This window comes from Suncus etruscus, chromosome 9, assembly GCF_024139225.1.
Source record: "Suncus etruscus isolate mSunEtr1 chromosome 9, mSunEtr1.pri.cur, whole genome shotgun sequence".
Lineage (NCBI taxonomy): Eukaryota > Metazoa > Chordata > Mammalia > Eulipotyphla > Soricidae > Suncus > Suncus etruscus.
In genome coordinates, this window is record NC_064856.1 from 107,801,592 (window position 1) to 107,827,723 (window position 26,132).

At 46.2% G+C, this 26,132-nt stretch overlaps 1 protein-coding gene across 1 annotated transcript in view; it reads right to left on the reverse strand.

Moving 5' to 3' along the window:
• Positions 1 to 2,358: 2,358 nt before the first annotated feature.
• The window catches only part of ATL3 (atlastin GTPase 3), a 46,022-nt gene continuing 22,248 nt past the window's right edge, over positions 2,359 to 26,132 (reverse strand). Inside the window, exons 2-13 of the mRNA XM_049779987.1 lie at positions 23,874 to 24,088; positions 23,399 to 23,542; positions 22,101 to 22,205; positions 20,576 to 20,626; positions 16,503 to 16,559; positions 14,616 to 14,708; positions 13,441 to 13,579; positions 10,771 to 10,898; positions 9,267 to 9,323; positions 6,612 to 6,683; positions 4,723 to 5,154; positions 2,359 to 3,104 (exon numbers count right to left, since the gene is read on the reverse strand). Coding sequence (XP_049635944.1) covers positions 3,018 to 3,104; positions 4,723 to 5,154; positions 6,612 to 6,683; positions 9,267 to 9,323; positions 10,771 to 10,898; positions 13,441 to 13,579; positions 14,616 to 14,708; positions 16,503 to 16,559; positions 20,576 to 20,626; positions 22,101 to 22,205; positions 23,399 to 23,542; positions 23,874 to 24,088 — 1,580 coding nt within the window. The 3' untranslated portion in view covers positions 2,359 to 3,017. The remainder of the gene's footprint in view (positions 3,105 to 4,722; positions 5,155 to 6,611; positions 6,684 to 9,266; positions 9,324 to 10,770; positions 10,899 to 13,440; positions 13,580 to 14,615; positions 14,709 to 16,502; positions 16,560 to 20,575; positions 20,627 to 22,100; positions 22,206 to 23,398; positions 23,543 to 23,873; positions 24,089 to 26,132) is intronic.

Genomic DNA, 26,132 nt, shown 5'->3' on the forward strand with positions numbered 1-26,132 from the left:
GATGAGAAACAGAAACAAAATCCTGAGTTCATTAAGTCATTCACAATCATATTAGTTAACAATCTACTACTTTACTGGTAAGATGAGGTTGTTTTTTTGTTTTGTTTTGTTGTTTTGCTTGAGTCACATCCGGCAGCGCTCAAGGGCTACTCCTGGTTCTATGCTCAGAAATCGCTCCTGACAGGCTGAGGGGACCATACGGGATGCTTGGATTAGAACCATCGTCCTTCTGCATGCAAGGCAAACACCTTACTTCCATGTTATCGCTACCTCTCTGGCCCCCTGTTGGTATTTTGTTTTGTTTTGTTTTGGGGAGGGAGGGAGGGAGGGAGGGAGGGAGGGAGGGAGGGAGGGAGGGAGGGAGGGAGGGAGGGAGGGAGGGAGGAGGAAGGAAGGAAGGAAGGAAGGAAGGAAGGAAGGAAGGAAGGAAGGAAGGAAGGAAGGAAGGAAGGAAGGAAGGAAGGAAGGAAGGAAGGAAGGAAGGAAGGAAGGAAGGAAGGAAGGAATTCTGTTTGTTTGTATTTTTTTTTAGCACATCATCTTTTCATCACCACTATCAAGGCAGGACTCTCCACTCTAAAAATCATTGTAAAGTCTCCATGTGCTTAGGAAAAACATTTAAAAAACTATGTATTCTCAATGTCTGCAAGGAAGTTTACCAAGAAAGTTGATGAATGTGGAGGAGAAAGATCACCTGAAAATACATCCAAATTTCAGAAGCAAGCTTTTAATAATCTTTGACAGTCAAAGATAACCATGTTTATACATAAATGGCTTTTACAACAAGCTGGAATTTCTGAAACTTAATGGTTAAAGAATAAAATAAATGGTGAAGGAGCAAAAGGCTTCAGTCAAGAATAGATGAAAATATATATATAAAAAAAAAACAAGAGGGGCCGGAGAGATAGCATGGAGGTAAGGCGTTTGCCTCTCATGCAGGAGGTCATCGGTTCGAATCCCGGCGTCCCATATATGGTCCTCCCGTGCCTGCCAGGAGCAATTTCTGAGCCTGGAGCCAGGAATAACCCCTGAGCACTGCCGGGTGTGACCCAAAAACCACAAAAAAAAAAAACAAAAAAAAAAACAAGAATAGATGAAAATATGAAAGATATACAAAAGCTTGAAATTCATTTAGTACTTATAAAAATGCACAAGCAGTAAAGTTTTAAAGCATGGAAAAGAAAATTCCTTGATTACATGCTAGAAAAGACTTTCTATTTTTTCTTGTTCCATTCATAGTAAACATCCATTGAATTGATACCCAGACTTTGCCCTTTGGGGAGAGAGGAGCTGGGTTACTCACTGGCGATTTTCAGAGGTTACTCCTGGTTCTGTGCTCAGGAATCGCTCCTGGTGGTGCACAGGGGGCCATCTGGGTTGCCGGGGATTGAAGCAAGGGGTTGGCCACCTTCGGGGCAAGCACCCTACCGCTGTATTATCACTCCAGGGCCAGACTTTGTCTTCTTAATTAGCTTAGTAACTAAGGTTTATATACCTGAATATTCATATAAACACTTGTAGACAAGTTTTAGCAGGTCTTAAAATCCATAATAATCCACCATTATGAATCAAAGGAAAAGGCAACTGAGCAGATAAAAAATGTTTTTATCTTGGTCCCGAAATAGTACTGTGGAAAGGGCACATGCCTTCCGTATAGGGGTGACCTTGGTTCTATCCCAACATTGCACAGGGTCCCCTAAGGCCTACCAGAAATGATCCCTGAGCACTACCGACTGTGGACCCCCCAAAAAAAACTCATATAATCAAAAAAAAATTCTAGATATTGTCCCTATTTGGATGGAACTTTGGCCCTTACTAAATCAGGATTTTAAAAGTATCAGATGAGTCAAGTGAACTTAAACAAAGGGAAATTCACTAAACAAACGGACAGTTTTAGCTTCATTACTTTAAAAAATAATAAATTAGCACAAAAGAGTGGAAACGAATGTTTCAGAGAAAGACCCAATTTACCACAAATCAACATAAAACAGGGCATGGTTACAGGCCCCATCGATATTTGGTGATGTCTTGTCCACTACTGTCTAAGAAACTTCCCTTCAGAAGTCTCCAAAACCAAACTTCTAAAAGGACAACTGGGTGAGCTGTTATTCTATGGAAATAGAGGGTATTTCCACAGAACAGATACAAGTATGGAAACCAGCAAAGAGCGGGTCGAACCAAGGCACAAGTTCAGGTGGCTCTGCAGACAGAGCTCACCTGGGTCACTTCAGCTCGAGCAAAAATTTCTCTCGAGCCTCAAGCTCATTCCTTTCGTCGTAAGCCACTCTGGGCTTCTCAAGGCACGGTGGCCTCTTTCCTAGAAAGAAGCTGTGGAAACAGGCAGGAAAAGAAGAAAAAAAAGTATGTGGCAATAAAATCAACGAGCATGTCAGTCAAAGACCTGAAACTTCAGGGACTAAGATGGAGTTAAATAGGACATGACTTTCCCATGTTACATGGCAAGCAGCTGTCAGATTGTTAATGTGTAATGGCATCATTTTCAGTCTTTTGTTCTAAGTTTTTATAAGGCTTGTTCCCCCTCCAAAACAAAGGGTTTCTTCTCAAAAGAGAAAGGTATAAAATAAAAATATAGGGAGAAACTGCACCCCCAAAAAAGTTGGGGTATGCTTGAGTGTGGCTCTCCATCTCCCCATCATGTGTGCAAAACACCTGAATTCAACCTTCCAAGGCACCAAGTGGCGGGTAAAGGACTGAAAACTGCTCATTTCCCGTTCTCTCCTTTTGCTTTCGCTTTCCCCCTCATAAAGTGCATAAAGCAGAGCAATAAGAAGAAAGACACAAGCTCGAGGTTCAAGCCACAAGAAAAAGGAGCTTCCAGGAGACGCCCAGAAGCCCAAAGGACACGGGAGAGTCATGGTCCTTAATGAGAGCCAGGTTCTGCTCTCCAGGATGGCCCCAGAGCTGTGCTCCCCTGCCCCGGACCTGTGGCTCTGGCAGACACCCAGGAATCAATAGGGGCAAGGATGGTTCCGGACTGGTCCTCTTGTCCAGAGATGCTACTGAGCTTTTTTATCGGCTGGCGGATTCCTGGGCGGTGTCTCCCTCACTGCGGCCTGCGTGGAGTTACCAATATGAGAAGCGGCCTGCAAAAGTCCACAGAGTCAAGACATCAGTTCACAAAATACAGCGGGGGGGCTGGAGGGACGATGGCAGAGGGAAGGATGCTTGTGGGCCGACCTGGGCTTGATTCCCCCCACATCTTCCACAAGCATCGCCAAGAGTTAATTCCTGATGTAGAACCAGGAGTTAGCCCTGAGCATGACTGGGTGCAGCCCAAAAACAAAACACAAAATATAGGGGCCAGAGTGATAGCACAGCAGTAGGGTATTTGCCTTGCATGCAGAAGACTTGGAACAGACCCAGATTCAATTCTCGGCATCCCTTTCAGTCCTCAGAGCCTGCCAGGGCCAATTTCTGAGCACAGAGCCAAGAGTAACCTCTAAGCACTGCCAAGTGTAACACGCGCATACACACACACACACACACACACACACACACACGCACACGCACACGCACGCACGCACACACACGCACACAAAATATAGCACAACAGAAGGATTTGGGGAAGAGACATATAGGCTTCAGTTGAACCTCTGCTCGTTATTGGGGGGAGTAACCCCGCTTAGGTTAGCCACCAAATTCCAGCCCAAATGACCTAACTCTCAGCATTTAATGGTCTGCACCCCTGGTCTGTACACTAGGTCAGTGCATGGGAAGATTTTAGATAACGAGGTTGCCACCCATTAAAAGCATAAAGGACAGGGGGCCAGAGATATAGCACAGCGGCGTTTGCCTTGCAAGCAGGCGATCCAGGACCTAAGGTGGTTGGTTCAAATCCCAGTGTCCCATATGATCCCCGAGCCTGCCAGGAGCTATTTCTGAGCAGACAGCCAGGAGTAACCCCTGAGCACTGCCGGGTGTGGCCCAAAAACCAAAAACAAAACAAAAAAAAAAAAGCATAAAGGACAGAAAACGTTTAAGTTATTGTCTTTCAAGGGTCTTGATTTTCCATTTTACTCACAGAATGGAGAATATAATTAAATCAATATCATTAAATATAAATTTCCTGTGAGAAATGCATTAGTCTGAATGGGAAAATGTCCCCATCTCTTTCTGAGAGAGGGCATTAGGGCAGTTTTCAAGGCACTGGAACAACATATGAAGGTATAAGAATGACTATCAGTGGGGCCGGAGAGATAGCATGGAGGTAAGGTGTTTGCCTTTCACGCAGAAGGTTATTGGTTGGAATCCTGGCATCCCATATGGTCCCCCAAGTCTGCCAGTAGCAATTTCAAAATGTGGAGCCAGGAATAACCCCTGAGCACTGCCGAATATGATCCAAAAAAAAAAAAAAAAAAAAAAAGAATGACTACCAGTAAACATGAGAAGCTCAGGGGGCCTGAGCAATGGTACAGAGAGGAAGGCGTTTGCCTTGCACTCAACAATCTGGGTTCAAATGTGGGCCCCCGCCCCATGATTTCCTGAATCTGCCAGGAATGATTTTCTGAGCACAGAGCCAGGAACAAGGCCTGAGCATTGCCGGGTATTGCCCAGAAACAAACAAAAAAAAAATTTAAGGTGGCTCAAGGAAGTTTTCCAATCATCCCTCTGACACTCTCTCACACAGATCTTTGATGACAGAAGCACAAATGTGGGAATATTCTAAGGCATGCATGAATACATCCACCCCAGACCACTCACCTGCTCTAAAACGTAGTTGGCTCCGGAGTCAATGGCACCACCCAGCTCCCGGTACTGGCCAGAGTAGCGCACGTAGCCCCAGGTGAGCAGCGCGATCAGCAGCAAACCCACCAGGCAGTTGAAGAGCTGTGCCAGGACCTCCAGCCCAACGAAGCCGGTGACCCCTGAAGCGATGTACAGGGCCACGATGCCCGAGAAGAGCACAGCTGGGGTGCGGAAGGTGCTGAAGACGTTCTTGCTGCTGTTGTGCTTGCAGAAGTTCTCGTAGAGTTCCCGGATCTCCTGCTCCAGCTCCTCCTGGTACCGGAGGCTGAAATCCTTCCCTCCCATCTTCTTGGTCTTCTTAAAATGCTCCAGAGCAAGCTGCCGGGATTCTGAGTGTTTCCCCTCCAGAATATCTGGGGATAGGTAAGGCTTCTCTCCCCCGCAAACCTGTAAGTGAGAGACACCAATTAGTCTGAAGCTCCTGCTCCTTTTTACTTAAAAGCAAGCACCAAATAAAAGACTAGCATATTTTAAAATACTAGAGCAGGTGCCAGAGTGATAGCACAGCAAAGGGCATTTGCCTTGCACAGCCAACTTTGGACAGACCCAGGTTCGATTCCGGTATCCTATATGGTCCTCCAAGCCTGCCAGGAGTAATTTCTGAGCTCAGAGCCAGGAGTAACCCCTGAGTGTTGACAGGTATGGCCCCAAACAAACAAAAATTAACATTCCTTTAAAATACTAGAGCTGGGGCTGGAGCGATAACAATGCGGAGAGGGTGTTTGCCTTACTTGCAGCCAATCCGGGTTTGATCCCCAGCATCCTATAGGGTCCCCAGAGCCTGCCAAGAATGACCCCTGAGCGCCACCAGGAGTGGGAATAAACCAAAAAATTAGGGGCCAAAGTGGTGACACAAGAAGTAAGGCATTTGCCTTGCCCGCGCTAGCGTAGGACAGACTGTGGTTCAATAACCTTGCATCCCATATGATCCCACAGGAGAGATTTCTGAGTGCATAACCAGGAGTAACCCCTGAGCGTCACTGGGTGTGGCCCAAAAACAAAAACAAACAAAAAAAACCCTCCAAAAAATTAAAAATAAACCCGGAACGTTGTTGGGTATGACCCAAAAACACACACAAAAAAAATAAAAAAATAAAAAATAAAAAAATGGGGGCTGGAGATAGCCAATGGGTTATACCACATGCCTGGCAATGCTCATGGCCCCCAAGTTCAATCCCCAGCACCACACGGTCCCTTAAACACAGATGTGGCTTTGGTGGTCCCCAACTGCCCCCCCCCAACCTGAGCAACCTCACATCCTGGCTCCGGCACTAAACCAATAGGCCTGAACCGCCCACCAGGCAGGGGTCGCTGGCCCCAACCCCATGTAGTCCTGCTGACATGATAAAAGTCTGAAATTTGGAATTGGGCAACAATGTAACATATTAATAACAATATATTAACACAGAAGCAATAAAAATTCTGTGCTCAATAATATATTCTCATATGTGTGTTCATATATTCTGTGTACAATAATATATGAGCACAGAAGCTCCAGCACCACCTGGTGTGGCCCCAAGCAAACCAAAAATGAGGAGAGAGGTACCAGAGAAACGATAATTGAAGGTACCTCCTTGGCATGCAGCTGCAGGAGCTGCCCAGGTTCAAATCCTGACACTCAGATGGTCCCCTGAGCTCCACCAAATAGGATGCTTGGGGCTGGAGCGAAAGGACAGCTGACAAACAGTGTACCAGACTTGCATACGGCAGACTCAGGTTTGATCCCCGGCACCCTAGGTGTTCCCGAGACCCGCCAGGAGGAACCAGAGTGAGCAGTCAGGAGTCAGCCCTGAGCATTGCGGGGTGGCTCCTCCTCTCCCCCAAAAAGAAAATGGTCCCAGTACCTCCTCCATATTCCTGTAGTAGACATCCTTGGCAGACGCAGCAGCTGCTAAGTTGTTGGCTTCCGCTGTGGCCTTTGAAGGAAGAAAAGCACCAACTGTGAGTCCCACCTCCTTGAACACTGGCCTAAAATAGCAGTGAACTTTTCCTCACTCTGGAGCTAGAGAGATAGTTCAGTGGGTCAGGCACTAGCCTTGCACTCGACCAACCCCAGGTTCAATCCCAGGCATCCCATTTGGTACCCTGAGCCACACCAAGAGTAACCCAAATATCACCAGGTGTGACTCCAAAACCAAAAATAACCACTTTTTCTCAGCCTGGATCTGTCCTCTTCTTTTATTATCCTTCTGTGTTTCAGGTTTCTACATATATTTCAATTGACAAGAAATTAACTTTTCTTTTTTTTGGGGGGGGGGGCCCCACACCCGTTTGATGCTCAGGAATTACTCCTGGCTAAGTGCTCAGAAATCGCCCGTTTTGGGGGACCATATGGGATGCCGGGAGATCGAACCTCGGTCTGTCCTACGCTAGCACTTGCAAGGCAGACACCTTACCTCGAGCGCCACCTCACCGGCCCCAAGAAATTAACTTTTCTACCAAATTTTGTGCCATTAATGTTCTTAGACAAAAGGACAGCATGAACTAAACCTTCAACAATAGTTTTTGTTTCCACCTTAAATGTAGAAATATAATAAATTTTCCAAACAGAAAAGGGGAACACAACATACTATCTTTACAACATAAATCCCCAGCTCTAGCTTTCTCTGTGAAAATATTTTCCTATTAAAGAAATAAACATTTGGATGGGGCAGGAAAGATAGCACAGTGGCGTTTGCCTTGCAAGCAGCCGATCCAGGACCTAAGGTGGTTGGTTCGAATCCCAGCGTCCCATATGTCCCCCGTGCCTGCCAGGAGCTATTTCTGAGCAGATAGCCAAGAGTAACCCCTTAGCGCCACCGGGTGTGGCCCAAAACCCAAAAAAAAAAAAGAAAAAGAAAAAGAAAAAGAAAAAGAAAAGAAATAAACATCTGGAACTAAAAATGGACTTAGGTTCAGCAAACTTAAGTCAGAAGAAAAAAAAAATTTTTTTTTTGGTTTTTTTTTTTTTGGCCACACCCAGTGACGCTCAGGGGTTACTCCTGGCTATGCGCTCAGAAATCGCTCCTGGCTGGGGAGACCATATGGGACGCTAGGAGATCTAGCTGAGGTCCGTCCTAGGCTAGTGCTTGCATGGCAGACACCTTACCTCTAGTGCCACCGCTCCAGCCCCAGAAATTATGTCTTAACAAATGATGTGGAAAATATCAAAACTGCTAGAGCAGCAAGGAGGGAAATCTGGGAAATTGGTGGTGGGAATGTTGCACTGGTGAAGGGGGGTGTTCTTTACATGACTGTAATCATACAACTATAATCATATTTGTAATCACAGTGTTTAAATAAAGATAATTATTTAAAAAAAAAAGATTTAGGGACAGATAATTTAAAAAAAGTAAAGAAAATATCAAAACTGTTAAAGCAACAATCCAGTGGGTAGGGTGCTTGCCTTGCACATAGTCAACCCAATTTTGGTCCCCAGTATCCCGTATGGTCCCTTGAGTGCTGTCAGGAGTTATCTATGAATGCAGGGCCAGGAGTAAGCTCTGAGCACTGTGGGATGTGGCCCCAAAACAAATTTTAAAAAATAAAAAAGAGGGCCCGGAGAGATAGCACAGCGGTGTTTGCCTTGCAAGCAGCCAATCCAGGACCAAAGGTGGTTGGTTCGAATCCCAGTGTCCCATATGGTCCCCCGTGCCTGCCAGGAGCTATTTCTCTATTTCTGAGCAGACAGCCAGGAGTAATCCCTGAGAATCGCCGGGTGTGGCCCAAAAACCAAAAAAGAAAAAAGAAAATAAAGGCCTGGAGAGAGAGCACAGTGGTAGGATGTTTGCCTTGCATGTGGCCAATCCAGGACAGACAACTGGTTCAATTCCCAGCATCCCATAGAGTCCCCTACAAAAACCAAAAAAAAAAAACAAAAAAAAAAACCAAAACCCTAAGGGGCCCGGAGAGATAGCACAGGGGCATTTGCCTTGCAAGCAGCCGATCCAGGACCAAAGGTGGTTGGTTCGAATCCTGGTGTCCCATATGGTCCCCCGTGCCTGCCAGGAGCTATTTCTGAGCAGACAGCCAGGAGTAAGCCCTGAGCACCGCCGGGTGTGACCCAAAAACAAAAACAAAACAAACAAACAAACAAAAAAAAAACCATAGAGACCCCTGAGCTTGCCAGGAGCCATTTCTGCCAGGAGTAACTCCTGAATACACTGGGTAAGACCCTAAAACCAAAACAAAACAAAACTTCCAAATGGAAGAGTTGGAAATACAAGAGGCTCATCAGAGATTAGCAAATGTGTGACGAACCACGATCTTCACTAAAGCTGACAAAAAGAAAAAGGAAACAGAAAAATGCCTTAACACCACTGGGCTTGTTTTATCTGCATCTAATAAAAACAGGGATTCCTGCACCATGCTGGGGAGTGGGGTCAGGCATGGCCATACTTTTAATCGTACCCCAGGAATGAGGTCCAAGGAAGTGGGTGCTAGGGAAGTGTGCTGAAACAAGAAGGGCTCGGCCTCTAATGCCAGTGGAAAAGCAGTCAGAATGTCAGGGAGCTGCTTACCTGAAGCATGGACTTGGGGTGCGGCAGGTCTTCTCCTTGGTAAATTTTAATATATGCCTTTAAATAAAGAGAAAAATGTCAACTCTACTTTGTTCCACCAGATTAAATCTAGAAACCTTCAACTTCCCAAGACTGAGATCTGCGCTTCCCACTGTGAGTACCAGCCTCTCACCTCTGGACGCCCCTTGTGTGGCTGGAGGTTTTAGTTTTGAGGGCCACACCCAGCGATGCTCTGGATTTATTTCTGTCTCTGCACTCAGGAACTACTACAAGCAGTGGTTGTGAGATCATATGGATGGACCATATGCAAGGCAAGTACCTTCCTGGCTCAACTATCACTCTGGCCCCTGAATTTTCTTTCTTTTTTTTTTCGGAGGGGGGGTGGTTTTTGGGTCACCCCCGGCAGTGCTCAGGGGTTGTTACTCCTAGCTCTACACTCATAAATCGCTACCGGCAGGGCCGGAACCACCGTCCATCCTGAATCGGCTGCTTGCAAGGCAAAAGCCCTACCACTATGCTATCTCTCCGGCCATTGAATTTCTTTTTTTTTTTTTAAGTGTAAGTTGTACTACTGTTTATTTTATTTTTAAGTAATTGTACTACTGGTTATCCTGCAAAATTAGTCCCAATTACCTTGATTTTTTTTTTTTAGAGGAAGGGGTGCTTAATGTTTGTTCAACAATAGAAAGTAGAGTTTGGGGAGGGTGGACGACACTAAGTGATTGCTCTTTTTCTGAAAAGTTGATGTTAGGTCAAATAAAAGAAATTTGGGAACCTCTGATCTAGATCAGTACCCAGGAAATTAGCAAAACCACAGCACACCAGGGGTGCATGCTAGCGTTCTCTAATAAACTTAGAACATAAGCCGAGCAGCTAGATTGCCAGCCCCATGCACACTGGCCTCATTTGCCTGAGGGCAGACGGAGCTTTCTCCTTGCGGTGGCCAAACACACCTAGGTGCCCGCTCCTTTCTACTCACGGCACTGCCTAACCACTTTCTGTCTGTCTGTCCACACCATCTTCCTCAAGGAGGCATTTTTCTTTAGGCATTGAACAACTACTCTGAGAGAGTGCAAAATATAAAAAAATAAAAAATAAAAAAGACAAATACAAACAAAAACAACACAAGAACAGCCTTTCGGTTCTGAGTCAACACTGCCACCTAGTGGCCCACTCGGAGAAGAGCACTGAAGTCTGGGGGAGAAAAAAAATCTCTTCTATCTCACCCCTAAAACTTCTAAGCCTCTTCCACAGCCCTTTTGTGGGCTTCACACAGCAGTGCTCAAGGACCACACCCAGCTTGTTGCTGGGGTAGCTCTCAGTGGTTGTTGGGGGTGCGGCTCCCACGGCAAGTCCACACTGCTCCCTCCATTCGGACGCAGGCAGTGGATTCATGTCAGTTTGTGAAACTCAGGTCCACTTAGAACTGGGATCAGTTTCCCCAACCTCAAAGATTCCAATAGCAGCAAAGAATATTTACCTTGAAAAAAAGATATATATTTACCTTGAAATACTCTAAGAGGCCCCTGCAGGTGACTTTGGACCCGTTGATCTCCTTTTCCATGATGTTGGCCGGGTTCAATATGAATGGTATCAGTGTCTGCAACTGCTCTTTGAAGTCACTGGAAACATCTGTTCACGGGACCATGAACATAGAAACGGTGAGTCCAGGGAGGACAAGGTGCCATCTGCTCATGAGGGGCCTCAGCCTGAGTCTTCAGGGACTCTCGGCCCAGGACAGGGATCTCACCCTGAGCAGCCTCACTGATTTCTTTCCTCCTACAAATCTGAGCCCTTTCTAGTCCGGAATCCGAATGCGCACCATCTCCTTGCACTGGCTTTCATGCTGGGATGTACTATGGGCCTTGTGAAGGGCCCACTACCCTTTCTTGGCAGTGATCAGGGTGAACTCAATGCAGTTCTGGGGAACAAAGCAGGGTCAGCATGCAAAATTAACTCCTTAACTGAACTACACACTAGACTCTAGAAAGGAGGCTAGAATGATCCCAGGTCAGGAGGACCCTGTCTGCAAAGGAGCAGACACAAGGTTTCTCTGGGGAAATGGATATAACCAATTAAATGGATAGGGCCCAAGAGTAGCACAGAGACCAGGAGATTAGAAATAAATAGGGAGGAAGAATGAAGACATGTAAATTAAAATGAGAGGATGTACACTGCCTAATCAGAAGTCCCAGGAGAGGAAGGGAATTCAAGGCAATTAGAAGAGATATGGCTAAGAATTACTTAGAATAGAGGAAATATGGGGCTGGAGAGATAGCATGGAGGTAAGGCATTTGCCTTTCATGCAGAAGGACAGTGGTACAAATCCCGGCATCCCATATGGTCCCCCGATTCTCCCGGGGGTGATTTCTGAGCATAGAGCCAGGAGTAGCCCTTGAGTACTGCTGGGTGTGACCCAAAAACCAAAAAAAAAAAAAAAAGAATAGAGGAAATTCCTCTAAGCTACCATCAGACAGAAACATCGAAGCTGCTATCAAAACTTCCTGACAGCAGAACATGACCCACCATTTGACTTTTTGCTGAAACTGCAAATGAGACCAAACCAAGAGTCATGCTGTCCGTTGTGTGATCTTTCAAGGTGCACTTCTTTTTCTCTTTTTTTTTTTTTTTTTTTGATGGGAGGATTTGAGTCACACCCAGTGACACTCAGTAGTTACTCCTGACTCTGAGCTCAGAAATCACTCCTGGCAGGCTCAGGGGACCACATGGGATGCCAGGAATCAAACCCGGGTTCGTCCCTGGTTGTTAGCGTGCAAGGCTAATGTTCTACTGCTTATCTATCACTCCAGCCCCTCTGGATGCACTTCTGCTTGGGGGTAGCTGACCAATACTTCATCCTCCTTTACTCAGTACTTTTGTCTGTAACTCGCCATGATGCTGGAGGTCACCTTGGCCAGGGCTAGGATTATTAAGTGCAAGAATCAAACCCTGGTCCCGTGAATGTCAGGCCCCTACTGCAGCCCTTTATGACTGTCTCTAGCCTCTATTTAGCACTTTCACCACCCAGCAATGCTCAGGCGTTAATCCTGCCTCTGCCATTAGGAAATTATTCTTGGCGGTGCCAGGTTGGCCATGTGCAAGGCAAAGGCCATCCCAGCTGTGCTATTACTGTAGCCCCATTAGCACTTCCAACTCTTAGAAGCCAATAACCTAATCTTAGATGACTGGATGGATATGGATATGGCCCCATCCCAAATGAAAACACTAATTCTGATGGTCAGAGTGGACCCTTCTAAGAAAGTACTGTGCCTTGCACTCAGCAGAACAGTTTTGTCCCCGGCACTACATATGGCCCCCTGAACACTGCCAGGAATTAGCCCTGAGCGCAGAACTAGCCCTGAGCACTGTGGTTTAAAAAACAAACAAATAGGGGCCGGGTAGGTGGCGCTGGAGGTAAGGTGTCTGCCTTGCAAGCGCTAGCCAAGGAAGGACCTCGGTTTGATCCCCCGGCGTCCCATATGGTCCACCCAAGCCAGGGGCGATTTCTGAGCACATAGCCAGGAGTAACCCCTGAGCGTCAAACGGGTGTGGCCCAAAAACCAAAAAAAAAAAAAAAAAAAAAAAAAAACAAACAAATAAAAAATACTAGATTTATTATTGACATTTTCTGGTCACTAACTAAAGAGGTCAAGGCATATGTTTATACTACAATAATCACCTGGGGGCAGGACAGAGTACAGCAGTGAGGGTGCACACCTAGCAACTGTCCAGCACAGATGGGATTCCCAGAACTTAGGAGTCCCCTAAGCATTCCCCTGGAAAGCATTCCCCTAGTGCAGCCCTGGAGACTCCAACACCACTAGGTCCAACCCTACAGGTCACCACTGCCTGGGTCCCCCAAGCACCACTGGGCTTGAGCAGCACCACAGCTTTGGGCCCTTGTGCCAAAGTGCTGGACTGATGGGCCAAGAAACGCCGTGGGGGCCGGCACCCCTTTCTTGAGCACTTTCTTGAGCACTACATGGGAGACCAAAATGGCCTAAAGAAACCTCATCAGGGCTGGAGAGAGAGCACAGGGGGTAAGAAAATCCCTGACATGCAGGCAACCCCAGTTGGAGTGGCAGCACCAGGCTCACTCCTAAGCAGTCACGAAGAGCCCTCAGGTGATGCTGGGAATAGCCCAAACCCCACAACCACAGCACCAGTAACACACCTTTCAGCTTCCCATCGAAGTCGGGGCTGGTGGCCACCTGCAGGCCCGGATGTGGCAGCAGGAAGCAGGTGACACTGGAAAAACACGAGTGAATGTGATTGCGGACACTCTGGATTTCTTGGTGTTGATGCTCTTTGACCTGCCAAGGAAGGAAGCGCAGAAAGTTGCTAAAGGGCCTTTGTTTTCTCGATAGTTAAAGAGCTCCTAATGCTAAGGGATAAGTGGCTTAAGTCTGGCCTAAATTCTAGTGAGAAAACTCAGAACCTGACAAGTAGTTAAGGCATAATCCTGTCTGGCCAGGACCTGGCTTCTCCAGTGGTCCAGGAACAGGCACTAAGGAGTTTCAGAGGTTTGCACAATCTTTGGGTGGGCAAGGGAAAGTGTGAGCATGAAGGAGAAGCTCAGCAGTCATGACAGAGGAATCCTCTGTCTCGGATCTGGAGAACAGGCTGGGCCTGTTTATTTCCAGCCCAAAATAAATAATATTGATAATGAACTACAGAAATGAAGTTCTGAAGACTGACATGCATGAGTCACACAGAGAACCTGGTCTAAAATAAGGAATGGGAATGACAGTCAAACTCTGAGCTTTTACCCAGATCTGTTCTCTAGGAGCCAATGAAAGAATTCAAGTTCTAGGGCCGAATCAACAGCACACTGATAGGGCATTTGCCTTGCACAAGGAAAACCGGGACAGGCCCAGGTTAGATCCTCGGCATCCAAAATGGTCCCCCAAGCCTGCCAGGAGCGATTTTTAAACACAGAGCTAGAATAACCCCTGAGCACCACCTCATGTGGCGCGCGCACGCATACACACACAAAGTATTAAGGTTCTTTTGGGACTGGAGCAATAGTACTGTAGGTAGGGTATTCTCTTTGCATGTGGCCAATCCCAGTTAATTCCTGGCACCGCATAATGGCCCCCAAGCCCACCAGTAGTGATCCATGGGAGCACAGCCTGTACTAAGTCGTGACCACTACTGGTGTGGTCCACAAACCAAAATAGAAAGAAATCAGATTCTTTCATCTTACCCAGAATAATAATAATATGTGAAACAGGTAATACTGTAAGTATTTAATATATTACATTTTCATTATCCACTTAAATAGATAATGATGAATTTAAAAATGTATTCCTCTATTTGGGGAGTTGCTCAGGTTATATTCCTACTTGCCTGTAGACGTTTCTCCAAAAATGCCATCCCTCCCTGTAGTCCATAGTTGTATTCATAAGGAAAACTCCAATCTCGAACCAAAAACATCAGTGTCTTTTAAGGGGAACAAGAGAACATAACACAGTTACATGAATGCATTTTCCAAAATAACTAAAATACTACTTTGCATAATGCCAGCTTTCTAAAAGGGGACAAGGAAATGGACTTAAACCAGGTGTCTATATAATACTGGGGCTGGAGCGATAGTACAGCGGGTAGGGCATTTACCTTCCATGCTGCTGACCCGGGAAGGGCCTGGGTTAAATCCCCAGGATCCCATATGGTCCCCCAAGCCTGCCAGGAACGATTTCTGAGTGCAGCGCCAGGAATTACCCCTGACCACAGCCAGGTTTGCCCCCAAAAAAACATATTATACAATGTCTTGGAAATTTCATAAATACAACAGAGATAAATAAGCTAATGAGGCCAGAGCAATAGTGCAGTGGGTAGAGTACGGGCCTGCACACAGCTAACCTGAGATCAATCCCCAGGACCCCATATGGTCCCCCAAGAACTGCCATGAGTAATTACTAAGTGCAGAGCCAGGAAAAACCCCTGAGCATCAAGAGGAGTGTCCCCTCCAAATAACAGCAACACCCCCAAAAAATTCCATATCAGGTCAATTTATCTATCTGTTCTTTTTGTTCCTCAGCTTACTGGGAACCAAAAGAGATTGAGAACTTGTTAACTTCAAAGTTTTGTCCTAAAAGTAGGTCTTCAGACAAGGGAAAAGGAGAAAACAATACAGCATAGCTGTAGGTAGCCAAAGATCTGGTGTGGGTTCTGGAGTGTCTGGGACAGTTACCAGGTCTAAAACATTTGACATGCGTTTTACCACTGAACCATGCACCATAGGTACTGTTACTGTTATAAAGAAAAAGAGAGGGGCCGGAGAGATAGCATGGAGGTAAGGCATTTGCCTTTCATGCAGGAGGTCATCGGTTCGAATCCCGGCGTCCCATATGGTCCCCCATGCCTGCCAGGAGCAATTTCTGAGCCTGGAGCCAGGAATAACCCCTGAGCACTGCCGGGTGTGACCCAAAAACCAAAAACCAAAAAAAAAAAGAAAAAGAAAAAGAGAGGTCAGAGCAAAGGGCAGGAGGCAAGGGACTGCCTTGCACACACCCTCCCAGGGTTCGATCCCCAGCATCCCATCTGGTCCCTAAGCTCTGCCTGAGCATGGGGCCAGGAGTAAACAAACCCTGACCACTACTGGTTATAACTCAAACTAAAAATATCTTTCATTAAAAAAGAAAGTAAATGGCAATAAACTTTAAGTTCCTCTACCCTTGCCAAGATTACTGCGCATTCTCGTCCACGTGAGACAGTTAGCTAAAGCCTTTTTCCATAAAAGGCCAGAGAGCAAATGCTGAAACAGGCAGCAGCCGCAGCTGTTGGGGGTGGGGGGGTGCCTTCCCATAAAACTCCCTCGATGGGACATCATTTCAGCGAATTTACATCATGAGCCATTACTCCTCTTGGCCTGTATTGTTTTATTTTATTCAACCATTTAGAAATATAAAAAAAACATCTGAGTCACTAGTCAGATGAAAACAGGTCACAGGGAACCAGAAAGATGGTTTCAAATGCTGGAGCATATGTGGGCCCTGAGTTCAATCTCTGGCATTGCATGGTCCCCTGAGCTCTGCTAGCTAGGGAGTATAGGGGTGGGAGAGAGAGTAGCAGGGAGTTTGGGAAAGGGGGAAGAGATGCGGAGAGGAGGGAGAGAGGAGGGAAAGGGGAGGGGAAGGAAGGGAGAACAGGCAGCTGACCAAATTTGATCCAAGCGGCACAGTCCACTTATGGCTTAAAACTAAAATATAAAAACATGAATTTCTCTTATTCTACCTGGAACGGCTTCTGGAAAATTTCATCCATTGCCAGTCGACCATATTCTGTGAAGAGCTTGAAAAAAGAAGAGAGACGGTTGGTTCATTAGGCCAAAGGACAAGTGACCGCAGCTACTCTTTAGCAGACTTTCACTGAACCGAGCAGAATCTTTCTGGCGAGAGAGCCAAGCTTCCCCATCCCGAAAGCCCGCCAAGCGTCACCCCAAGTTAGTCTTGGCGACTTGTCCCTCCCAGCCTTCATCCAGCCCATGAGCCGACCGAAACTGTGGCCCATCCAGGGGGAAGCCTGCACAGCGGAGTCTAGAGACTCGCAGTGGCCATCGTTATAACTAAGAGGAGTTAAATCAGCTCCCGGCTCTGCTCCAGCCCTAAAGCCCGTCCAGACAGTGCGATCCGGCCACACTGGCTTTCCTGGTCGCTGCATGCTGGGCACCCTGCAGCCTTGGCACCTGTGCCAGCTCGTCTTCCTGCCTTTGCCACTCTTGCCCACAAGCTTCCACAGTGCTTAAGGTCTTGGTTCAAATAGTCCCTTCGCCATGACACTTTCCCTTTCATCCTCCAAAAACATTTCAACTTCGCAGTTTCCCGCTGTCTCTCTTTTGTCCTCCTTAACACATGTCATCATCATCTAGATCTTCAGTGATAATACCTTCACTACAGAACCCGCATACAGAAAAGGCAGGAATATTTATTTGTTTTGTGCACCTCTGGACCATCACAACTGCATGGGAAAATGGGGGGGTATACATCAAATAGCTGAACACACAAATTCTTCAAATCTAGGGTTTACACTCAGAGTTCCCTGCTTCTTCAGAAGCCTTGCTCAGTTTATACCAAGAGGAAGCTTTAAAGTGATAAATGGGCCAGAGCAATATCACAGTGATAAAATATTTGCCTTGCACGTGGCAACCCAGGATGGACCCGAGTTCGATTTCCAGCATCCCATCAACTTCCCGAGCCTAGGAGTAACCCCTGAGCGCCAAAAACCAAAAACCAAAAAAAAAAAAACCAAAAAAAAAAAAAAAAGAAAAGAAAAGTGCTAAATAGAAGCAGGGCTGATATCGTAGCTGAGAGGGCACTTGTCTTGCACGTGGCTAAGCCAAGTTCAAACCACACACACACACACACACACACACGCACACACGCACGCACGCACGCACGCACACACACACAAACACCATCAGGAGTGATTCCTCAGCAGAGTCAAGAGTCAGCCCTGAGCATCACCCGGTGTGGCCCAAAAACAGCAGGGCCAGGCAACCAGAGAGAGAACACAGTTTGGCCTGCAAACTGCTGACCCAGATTCGACTCCAGCATCCTATAGGATCCCCCGACCCTGCCAGGAGCAATTTTTGATCAGAACTGAGAATAAGCACTGAGGACCACTGGGTATGGCCAAAAAAAAGCCCCAAAAGCCTCAGAAGTGCCTGTCAGCCTAAAGGCAGGCTGGGGCTCACCTCTGGCTCCAATACTCTTTTCTCACTCCCACAGAAAACTCGATTTAGAGAGAACAAATCTCAAAACAAATCAAACTGCACTGCCGCTAGGCCCCGACCTTTCTGGAAAAGGGCGTCCCTACTTCACAGTTAATGCTTCTGTGCACAGTGCCACTCCTGAGCTCTCTCTGCAGGGCCACGTTGGCCAATTCTCTGGAAAACTCCAGCCCAAGAACAATCAGCTGCAAGTCCACAGTTAGGGCTGGCAGCAGAAGAGCTAACTTCACCTTTTCACCTCAGTGTGGTCTGAACCAGTGTTAAACCCTTTGACACTGCAGGCCAGCAACTGAAGGCCTCGTAAGCAGGCCCACAGGCCCATGTCAAGGGATTCTACCTTGAAATGCTTGCACCAGAGCTTGCCAGGCAGCCTTCCTTGCACCTAACTATTTTTGCTCCCTCCCCTCCCACCCGCCCTTTCTTCCTTCCTTCCCTCACTCTTCTTTCCTTAATTCCTTACCTCCTTCCTTTCATCTTTATGCTCTCCCATCTTCTTCCTTCTTCCCTTTCATCCTCTCTCCCGTCTTTTCCTTCTCTCTCCCTCCCTTACAAAAGTTTTAGGGGCCAGAGACAGCACAGCATATAAGGCGCTTGCCTTACATACAGTTGACCACGGTTCAATCCCCAGCATCCCATTCGGTCTCCCAGAGTCCTGCCAGGAAGGATTCCTGAGCAAAGAGACAGGAGTAACCTTGATCATGGCCAATGTAGGCCAAAACAAAGAAAAGTCTATGAAAAAGAATAAAGCTGGAGTTGAAGGGAAACATTCGGTGGACCATCTTGGCAATGTAAGAAAGAACCGACCATTAGAAAGCACAAGTGCTAGGCACAACATTAAAAGCCAAAGCTGGGGCCAGAGCAATATCAAAGCAGGGAGGGAATTTAATTTGCATGTGGCCGACCCGGGATAAACCCAGGTTCGTTCATCAGCATCCCATATGGTCCCCCGAGCCTGCCAGGAAAGATTCCCAAGCACAGAGCCAGGAGTAACCCCTGAGCACCACCAGATGTGGCCCAAAACCAAAAATTAAATAGATAAATAAGTAAATAAAAGCCAAAGCTGTGGCTGGAGCAATGGCACAGCATGGGGAAGGCACTTGCCTTGAGTGTAACCAACCCAGGTTCAATCCCCAGTAACCCTTATGGTCCCCAGAGCACCTCTAGGAGTGACTCCTGAGTGCAGAGAGCCAGGAGTAACTCCTGAGAACTGCCAAGAATGACCCCACCCCATCAAAACAGTAATAAAATAAAAGCCAAAACTTAAGTTGTTTTTCCATCACAGGAAAAGCCAAAGAACAATACAAACCAAAACACTAGCCAGGCAGGGCCCGGAGAGATAGCACAGCGGCGTTTGCCTTGCAAGCAGCCAATCCAGGACCTAAGGTGGTTGGTTCAAATCCCAGTGTCCCATATGATCCCCCGTGCCTGCCAGGAGCTATTTCTGAGCAGACAGCCAGGAGTAACCCCTGAGCACCGCCGGGTGTGACCCAAAAACAAAAAGAAAAAAACTAGCCAGGCAATTCTAGTAATAAAGGGCCCAACCTGGCAATCTGATATATTCTGACACACTTCTTCGAGTGTCAGTGGGAAAAGTGGAATGAGAAGTGTGCCAGGACTGTTCGACTCTGGAAGAGTGTTTTACAGAAACAAGTGATAACTGCTGCCAAGGAGGCAGAACACAAAGACTAGGAGCAGTATTGGCAGCTATGAAGAAGCACAAAATGTGATTTTTTTTTTTTAGGGTACAAAATGTGATGCTACTTTATACATTAGATTTCGCCTAAATGATTGCGACCGTTTCAGAACCAATCAATCGGGGCTGCAGGGATGGCAAAGTGAGGAGGGTGTTTGCCTTATAGCAGCCAATCCAGGTTCAATCCTCAGCATCCCAGATGGTCCTCCAAGCACCACCAGAAATGATTCCTTAGTGTAGAGCCAGGAATAAAGCCTGAGCAACACTGGGTGTGTCCCCCAAACCACAAAACCAAAACAATCTTTGCAAGAAAGCTGCTGCCCAAAATATCTCCTCTCTTGTGCCTAACACCATTGCTCTGTGTGGAACCCAGCTCCCTCTCACCCAATGTGAAAGCCTGGCTCCCCACAGCAGTACAGCCTCCCCAGGCACATGACCTCTGACCTCTATGACAACATCACACACTTCCTCCTGCCACATTCTCCAATTGCTTGGGCCTCAAACCTACCTAGCACCCCTAGGTCTATTTTGGGGTGGCTTCCTCCCCTCACTCATCCCCTAGGATAAGTCTGCAGGACTCACTCACCCCCCTTCTCCATTTCCCTAACCTCCTACTCCAATCCAAGAGCAGACAAAGTGTGGGGTGAGGATAAACAGAAAATATCCCTCCACATTTCAGTTTTTTGTAAAACTCCTAGGTTGTTACATATGTATATATATATATATATATATATATATATATATATATATATATACACACATATATATATTTTGTTGTTGTTGTTATTGTAAAATATATATATAAATATATATATATATATAAAGTCTGAAAACTTTTCAACAATATATTGTGGCAGTCAAAAATTTTTATGAAGAATAATATACCTGCAGCTGTTGAAGATCATCTTCCTGAATGTTCTGTGATAAATTATAAATCTAGAAAACAAACATCCAGATTAATACCTTTAGCTTTCTTCAAACAAATCTCATGTAAGCTTAAAGCACTGAATAAGGCTTTCTCTATACAATTAGAAGTTTGCATTTAAGGATATGACAAGGGCTGGAGTGATACCACAGCAGTAGGGCATTTGCCTTAAACATAGCCAACCTGGGACAGGTCCAGGTTCAATCCCCGGCACCCCATATGGTCCCCGAGCCTGCCAGGAGCTATTTCTGAGAGCAGAGCCAGGAGTAACCTGAATGCTGTCAGGTATGCCCCCACCACCACCAAAAAAAAGAATGCGATGAATGCGATGAGGGATAGCACAGCAGGGAGAGCATTTGCCTTGCATGTGGCCAACCCAGGTTTGATTCCCAGAATCCCATATGGTCCCTCAACCCTGCCAGAAGTAATTTCTGAGCACAGAAACAGTAGTAACTGTTGAGCACCACCGAGTGTGGCCCCCAAAAAAGAAAAAAACAAAACAAAACAAACAAAAAAAAAAAAAAAAAAAAAAGGATATGAATAATGTTCAAACAGTAACATGTCTTTTTGGAAAACAACACTCTTAAGGTTAAAATTAAAATCAACGGAGTTTTTCCTTGACAGCTTAAGATACATTCTTCCTGGGCCTGAGGGTGGCACAAGAGGTTAAAGTGTCTGCCTTGCAAGCACTAGCCTAGGATGGACTGTGATTCGATCACCCGGCATCACATATGTTCCCCCCAACCAGGAGCGATTTATGAGCGCATAGGCAGGAGTAACCCCTGAGTGTCAACTGGTGTGGCCCCAAAACAGAAACAAAACAAAAAACAAAGATACATTCAAATACAGTGTGAGTCATGTAACTTCAATTTCCACTTCTCAAACCTTTCTTGGATCATATATATATATAATCAAATTAAATCAAAAGAGAAAATCAAGTTGCGCTCCTTCTTAAAGCTTTTAGGAATTTTTTTTTTTTTTTTTTTTTTTTTTTTTTGGTTTTTGGGTCACACCAGGCAGTGCTCAGGGGTTATTCCTGGCTCCAGGCTCAGAAATTGCTCCTGGCAGGCACGGGGGACCATATGGGACGCCGGGATTCGAACCGATGACCTCCTGCATGAAAGGCAAACGCTTTACCTCCATGCTATCTCTCCGGCCCTGCTTTTAGGAATTTAATGTATGCTGATTCTAAAATTTTGTTTGGGGGAGGTCACACCCGGCAGCGCTCAGGGGTTACTCCAGGCTCTATGCTCAGAAATCGTTCCTGACAGGCTCAGGGGACCATCTGGGATGCCGGAATTCAAACCATCATCCTTCTGCATGCAAGGCAAACACCCTACCTCCATGCTATCTCTACAGCCCCTGATTCTAAAATCAAAAATAATCTATCACCATTGGCATGAAGAAAATTTTAACTAAAACCGAATGTCTCTCCCTTTACATTCTCCCCTCTAAATATTTTCTTTCTCAGTCAAGTTGCTTTACCTGAACAGAACTAGTCATGGTGCTGAGAGCAAAGATGGTGGCACAGTCCTTCACAGTGGACTGGCTGTCAAACGCCCCCTGGGTATCCATGAGAACAACGGCAACCTAAGACAAAATAAAAAATACACAATATTATAGTAAGAGGGGGAAATGAAAAATGAAATGGAAAAATGCAAGCAATATTTAAATGAGGTTAAACAGCTGTTTAGAAGTTTTACAAAATTAAAATCATTTTCAGGATGAAGAAATAGCACAGCAGGTAGGGTGTTTGCTTTTCTTTTCTTTTTTGCTTTTTGGGCCATACCCGATGCCACTCAGGGGTTACTCATGGGTCTATGCTCAGAAATCGTCCTGGTAGGCATGGGGGACCATATGGGACACCAGAGAATCAAACTTTGATCCATGCTAGGTTAGCCCATGCAAGGCAAACGCCCTTGCTCTGGCCCCCAGAGAAGGCTTTGAATCAGTCCACACATTTGGTAAAGGTAAACTAAATAGTCAAGATTAATCATGGTGAACTGGAAACACAGTTCTCACCAAAATATGATCTGACCCATGGTACTGTGTGGTCCCCCATCGCTGCGTTGTTCCCCCCTCATTGCCATGGTCCCCCTCACTGCCAGGGGCCACCAGTACCACTAATTTTATATGTTCCTATGTGAAAAGCTATTTGTTTGGTAGATGGACTCTTGGAGAAGGAGACACACCCGGCAGCAGTGCTGAAGGGATCACAAATGCTGGGAATGTCCTCCAGCCCCCAAGGTTTTCAAAAGGTTTTCTTCCCAACCTCTCAAGTATGATTTTGGGTTGTGTTTTTTTTTAATTGTTGTTTTTGTTTTGGTGACGTACATAGGAGTGTGCAGGGTACTCCAAGCTCTGTGCTCTGGAATTACTTCTGGAAATGCTCAAGGGAGCACATAAAAGGCTGGGGAGTAAACCTGGGTGTGCCTTGTGCAAGCTTGCTTACCTGCTATACAATACCATCATCTAGTCTCTTAAGTCTGATTTTTTGTTGTTTAATGGGCCACACCCAGCGGCACTCAGGATTATTCCTGGCTCTTCACTCAGAAATTACTCCTAGCAGGGTCAGGGACTATATGAGTTGCTGGGATTAAACCTGGGTCGATTGCGTGCAAGGTAAATGCCCTACCCGCTCTCTCTCCAGCCCCACGAAGTCTGATTTTTAAACAATGCACTTGTATTCTTAGATTAAAATTCTTTCCCATCTTATCTCAGTACCAGTCAGCTCATGTGTTCTGGCCTTTTGGTTGTTAACCTGTAGGTCTTTTTTTCCTTACCTTCTTCCCACCTGGCTTCTCGACGATGAAAACTTCACTCCAGATCTGAATCCCAGTGGTCTCTGGGTCAGAGCCGCCACGCCAGGAAAAGCCCGTTAGTGGTTCCTCGGGGTCACCCAGCCAATTGGAGCTGCCACCTTCCTTCTGTGGAGGTGATGAGAGAAGTGTCACTTTTCAAACTGAAACATCAAGTCATTTTATTCAGCCAGGTTAACCCAGGAGTTCACCACTGTATCTCTGAACAAAAAAAAATTTGCTTTTTATTTTGTTTGTTAGGGGGCCATAACCGTTGGTGCTCAGGGGTTACTCCTGGCTCTGTGCTCAGAAATGACTCCTGATAGGCTTGGGGGACCCTCTAGAACTCCAGGGATCAAACCTGGGTCAGAATCATACAAGAATAATCCCTTACCCGTTGTGTTATCACTCTGGCCCCCAAAAGTCTGTTTCTAATTAGAAAGAAATCGATCTGCCTCACCTGGCAATATAAATATCGCAGCATGAAGTCTAGGAAGAAGGATTTGCCCTTCCGGAAGGCTCCGGCCACCGACAACACGACCACATCTAGGTCCCGGACGTGGTCCTGCAGGAGGACACTGGCCAGCGCCTTCTCCTCAAGTTCAAATGAATGCTGGTCCTTGTGGACAGCGACAATTTGCACGGGTCCGGGCTTCCCACTCTCCATGGTTTCACCTAGGGACAGGAGAGAAGACATTCTCAAACTGTGCAGGTGTGAACATGGGGAGAGCAGGAACTTCTTAGGACACAAGAGCACAAAGCATACAAGTCAGGCAATGAACTGGAACGTCATTAAAATGACTAACTTTTTTTTTTTTTTTTTTTTTGGTTTTTGGGCCACACCTGTTTGACGCTCAGGGGTTACTCCTGGCTATGTGCTCAGAAATTGCCCCTGGCTTGGGGGGACCATATGGGACGCCGGGGGATCGAACCGCGGTCCGTTCCTTGGCTAGCGCTTGTAAGGCAGACACCTTACCTCTAGCGCCACCTTCCCGGCCCCTAAAATGACTAACTTTTAACCAGTGACAGACAGCAGAGCAGGAAGTGCATACTGCCAGGTAGGAGGAAATATTCAAATGATCACTCAGGACAAGAGCTGGGTGCTGCAAGGAGAGAAAATGATAGGCATGGTACCCCTTAGGAAAAATATTGCAAATCAGTATCAAAAGAGAAGAAAGATGTGTGTGTGTGTGTGTGTGTGTGTGTGTGTGTGTGTGTGTGTGTGTGTGTGTGTGTGTGTGTAGGCATGGTACTCCTCAGGAAAAATATTGCAAATCAGTGTAAAAACGGAAGAAAGAGGTGTGTGTTTGTGAAGAGAGAGGGAGAGGGGAAGGGAGGGAGAGAAGGGGGAGAGAGAGAGAGAGAGACAGAGGGAGGGAGGGAGGGAGAGGGAGAGAGAGACAGAGACAGAGAGAGGGAGAGGGAGAGAGAGACAGAGAGAGAGAGAGAGAGAGAGACAGACAGACAGAGAGAGACAGACAGAGAGAGAGAGAGAGAGAGAGAGAGAGAGAGAGAGAGAGAGAGAGAGAGAAATGTCTGCCCCAAGAAGGGAATCGGATACATTGATGGTGGCAAACATGCACAGGTGAAGGGTGTTGGGCACATTGTATGCTGTTGTTACTGTGAGAAAAAAAAAAAACAACTGTATTATGAACAATTTTGGAATCACAGTTTCAATAAAATAGTTTTTAAAATTAAAAAAACATTATGTGGGCCCGGAGAGATAGCACAGAGGCGTTTGCCTTGCAAGCAGCCGATCCAGGACCAAAGGTAGTTGGTTCGAATCCCGGTGTCCCATATGGTCCCCCGTGCCTGCCAGGAGCTATTTCTGAGCAGACAGCCAGGAGTAACCCCTGAGCACCGCCGGGTGTGTCCCAAAAACAAAAAAAAAAACAAAAAAAAAAAAAAAAAAAAAAAAAAAAAAAAACATTATGTGCGGGCCAGAGAAATAGCATAGCGGTAGGGTATTTGCCTTGCATGTGGACAACACAGGACAGACCCTAGTTCAATTGCTGGCATCCCATATGGTCCCCTGCCAGGAGCGATTTCTGAACACAGAGCCAGAAGTAACCCCCTGAGCACCACCAGGTGTGATCTAAAATAAAAGAAAAAAAAAACTAAATAGATAAGGAGGGAGCAATGCACAACTTGCCTTGGACACAGCCAACCTAGTTTTGATCCCTGACATCCCAGATGGTCTCCCAGGAGTGACCCCTGAGCAGAGAGCCAGAAGCAAGCCCTGACCACAGCTGAGTGGCCAAATAAAAAAAAAAAAAAGGCAAGTCCTATATTTATAAATATACTCATCCAAATGGCCAAAAATTTTATATAAAAATATTTCCATATTACTATCAAAGAAATATAGGCTGAAATTATGATACTATAATGGCTGCAAACTGGGAAAATCACCTACTGGAAAAGCTATGTTGCAACTAGAACTCCCACACATTCTGATACAAGTACAGCTATGCTGTTGGAAACCTGTGAGGCAGTAGCTGCTAAAATTGTTTAAACAGACTGAGTTCACACCGAGGCCTCCACTCCTAGGTACGTAATCAGGGAAATAAAAGTGATTTCCACCCCAAAATACAGGAATATCCAAAAAACTTAAGATTCCAAAACGTGGGGCCAGAGCAATAGTAAAGCATGTGGAGCCTTTGCCTCGCCTGCAGCTCTCCCGGGTTGGGTCCAGCCCCAGCATCTCAGGTGCCAAAAGTAC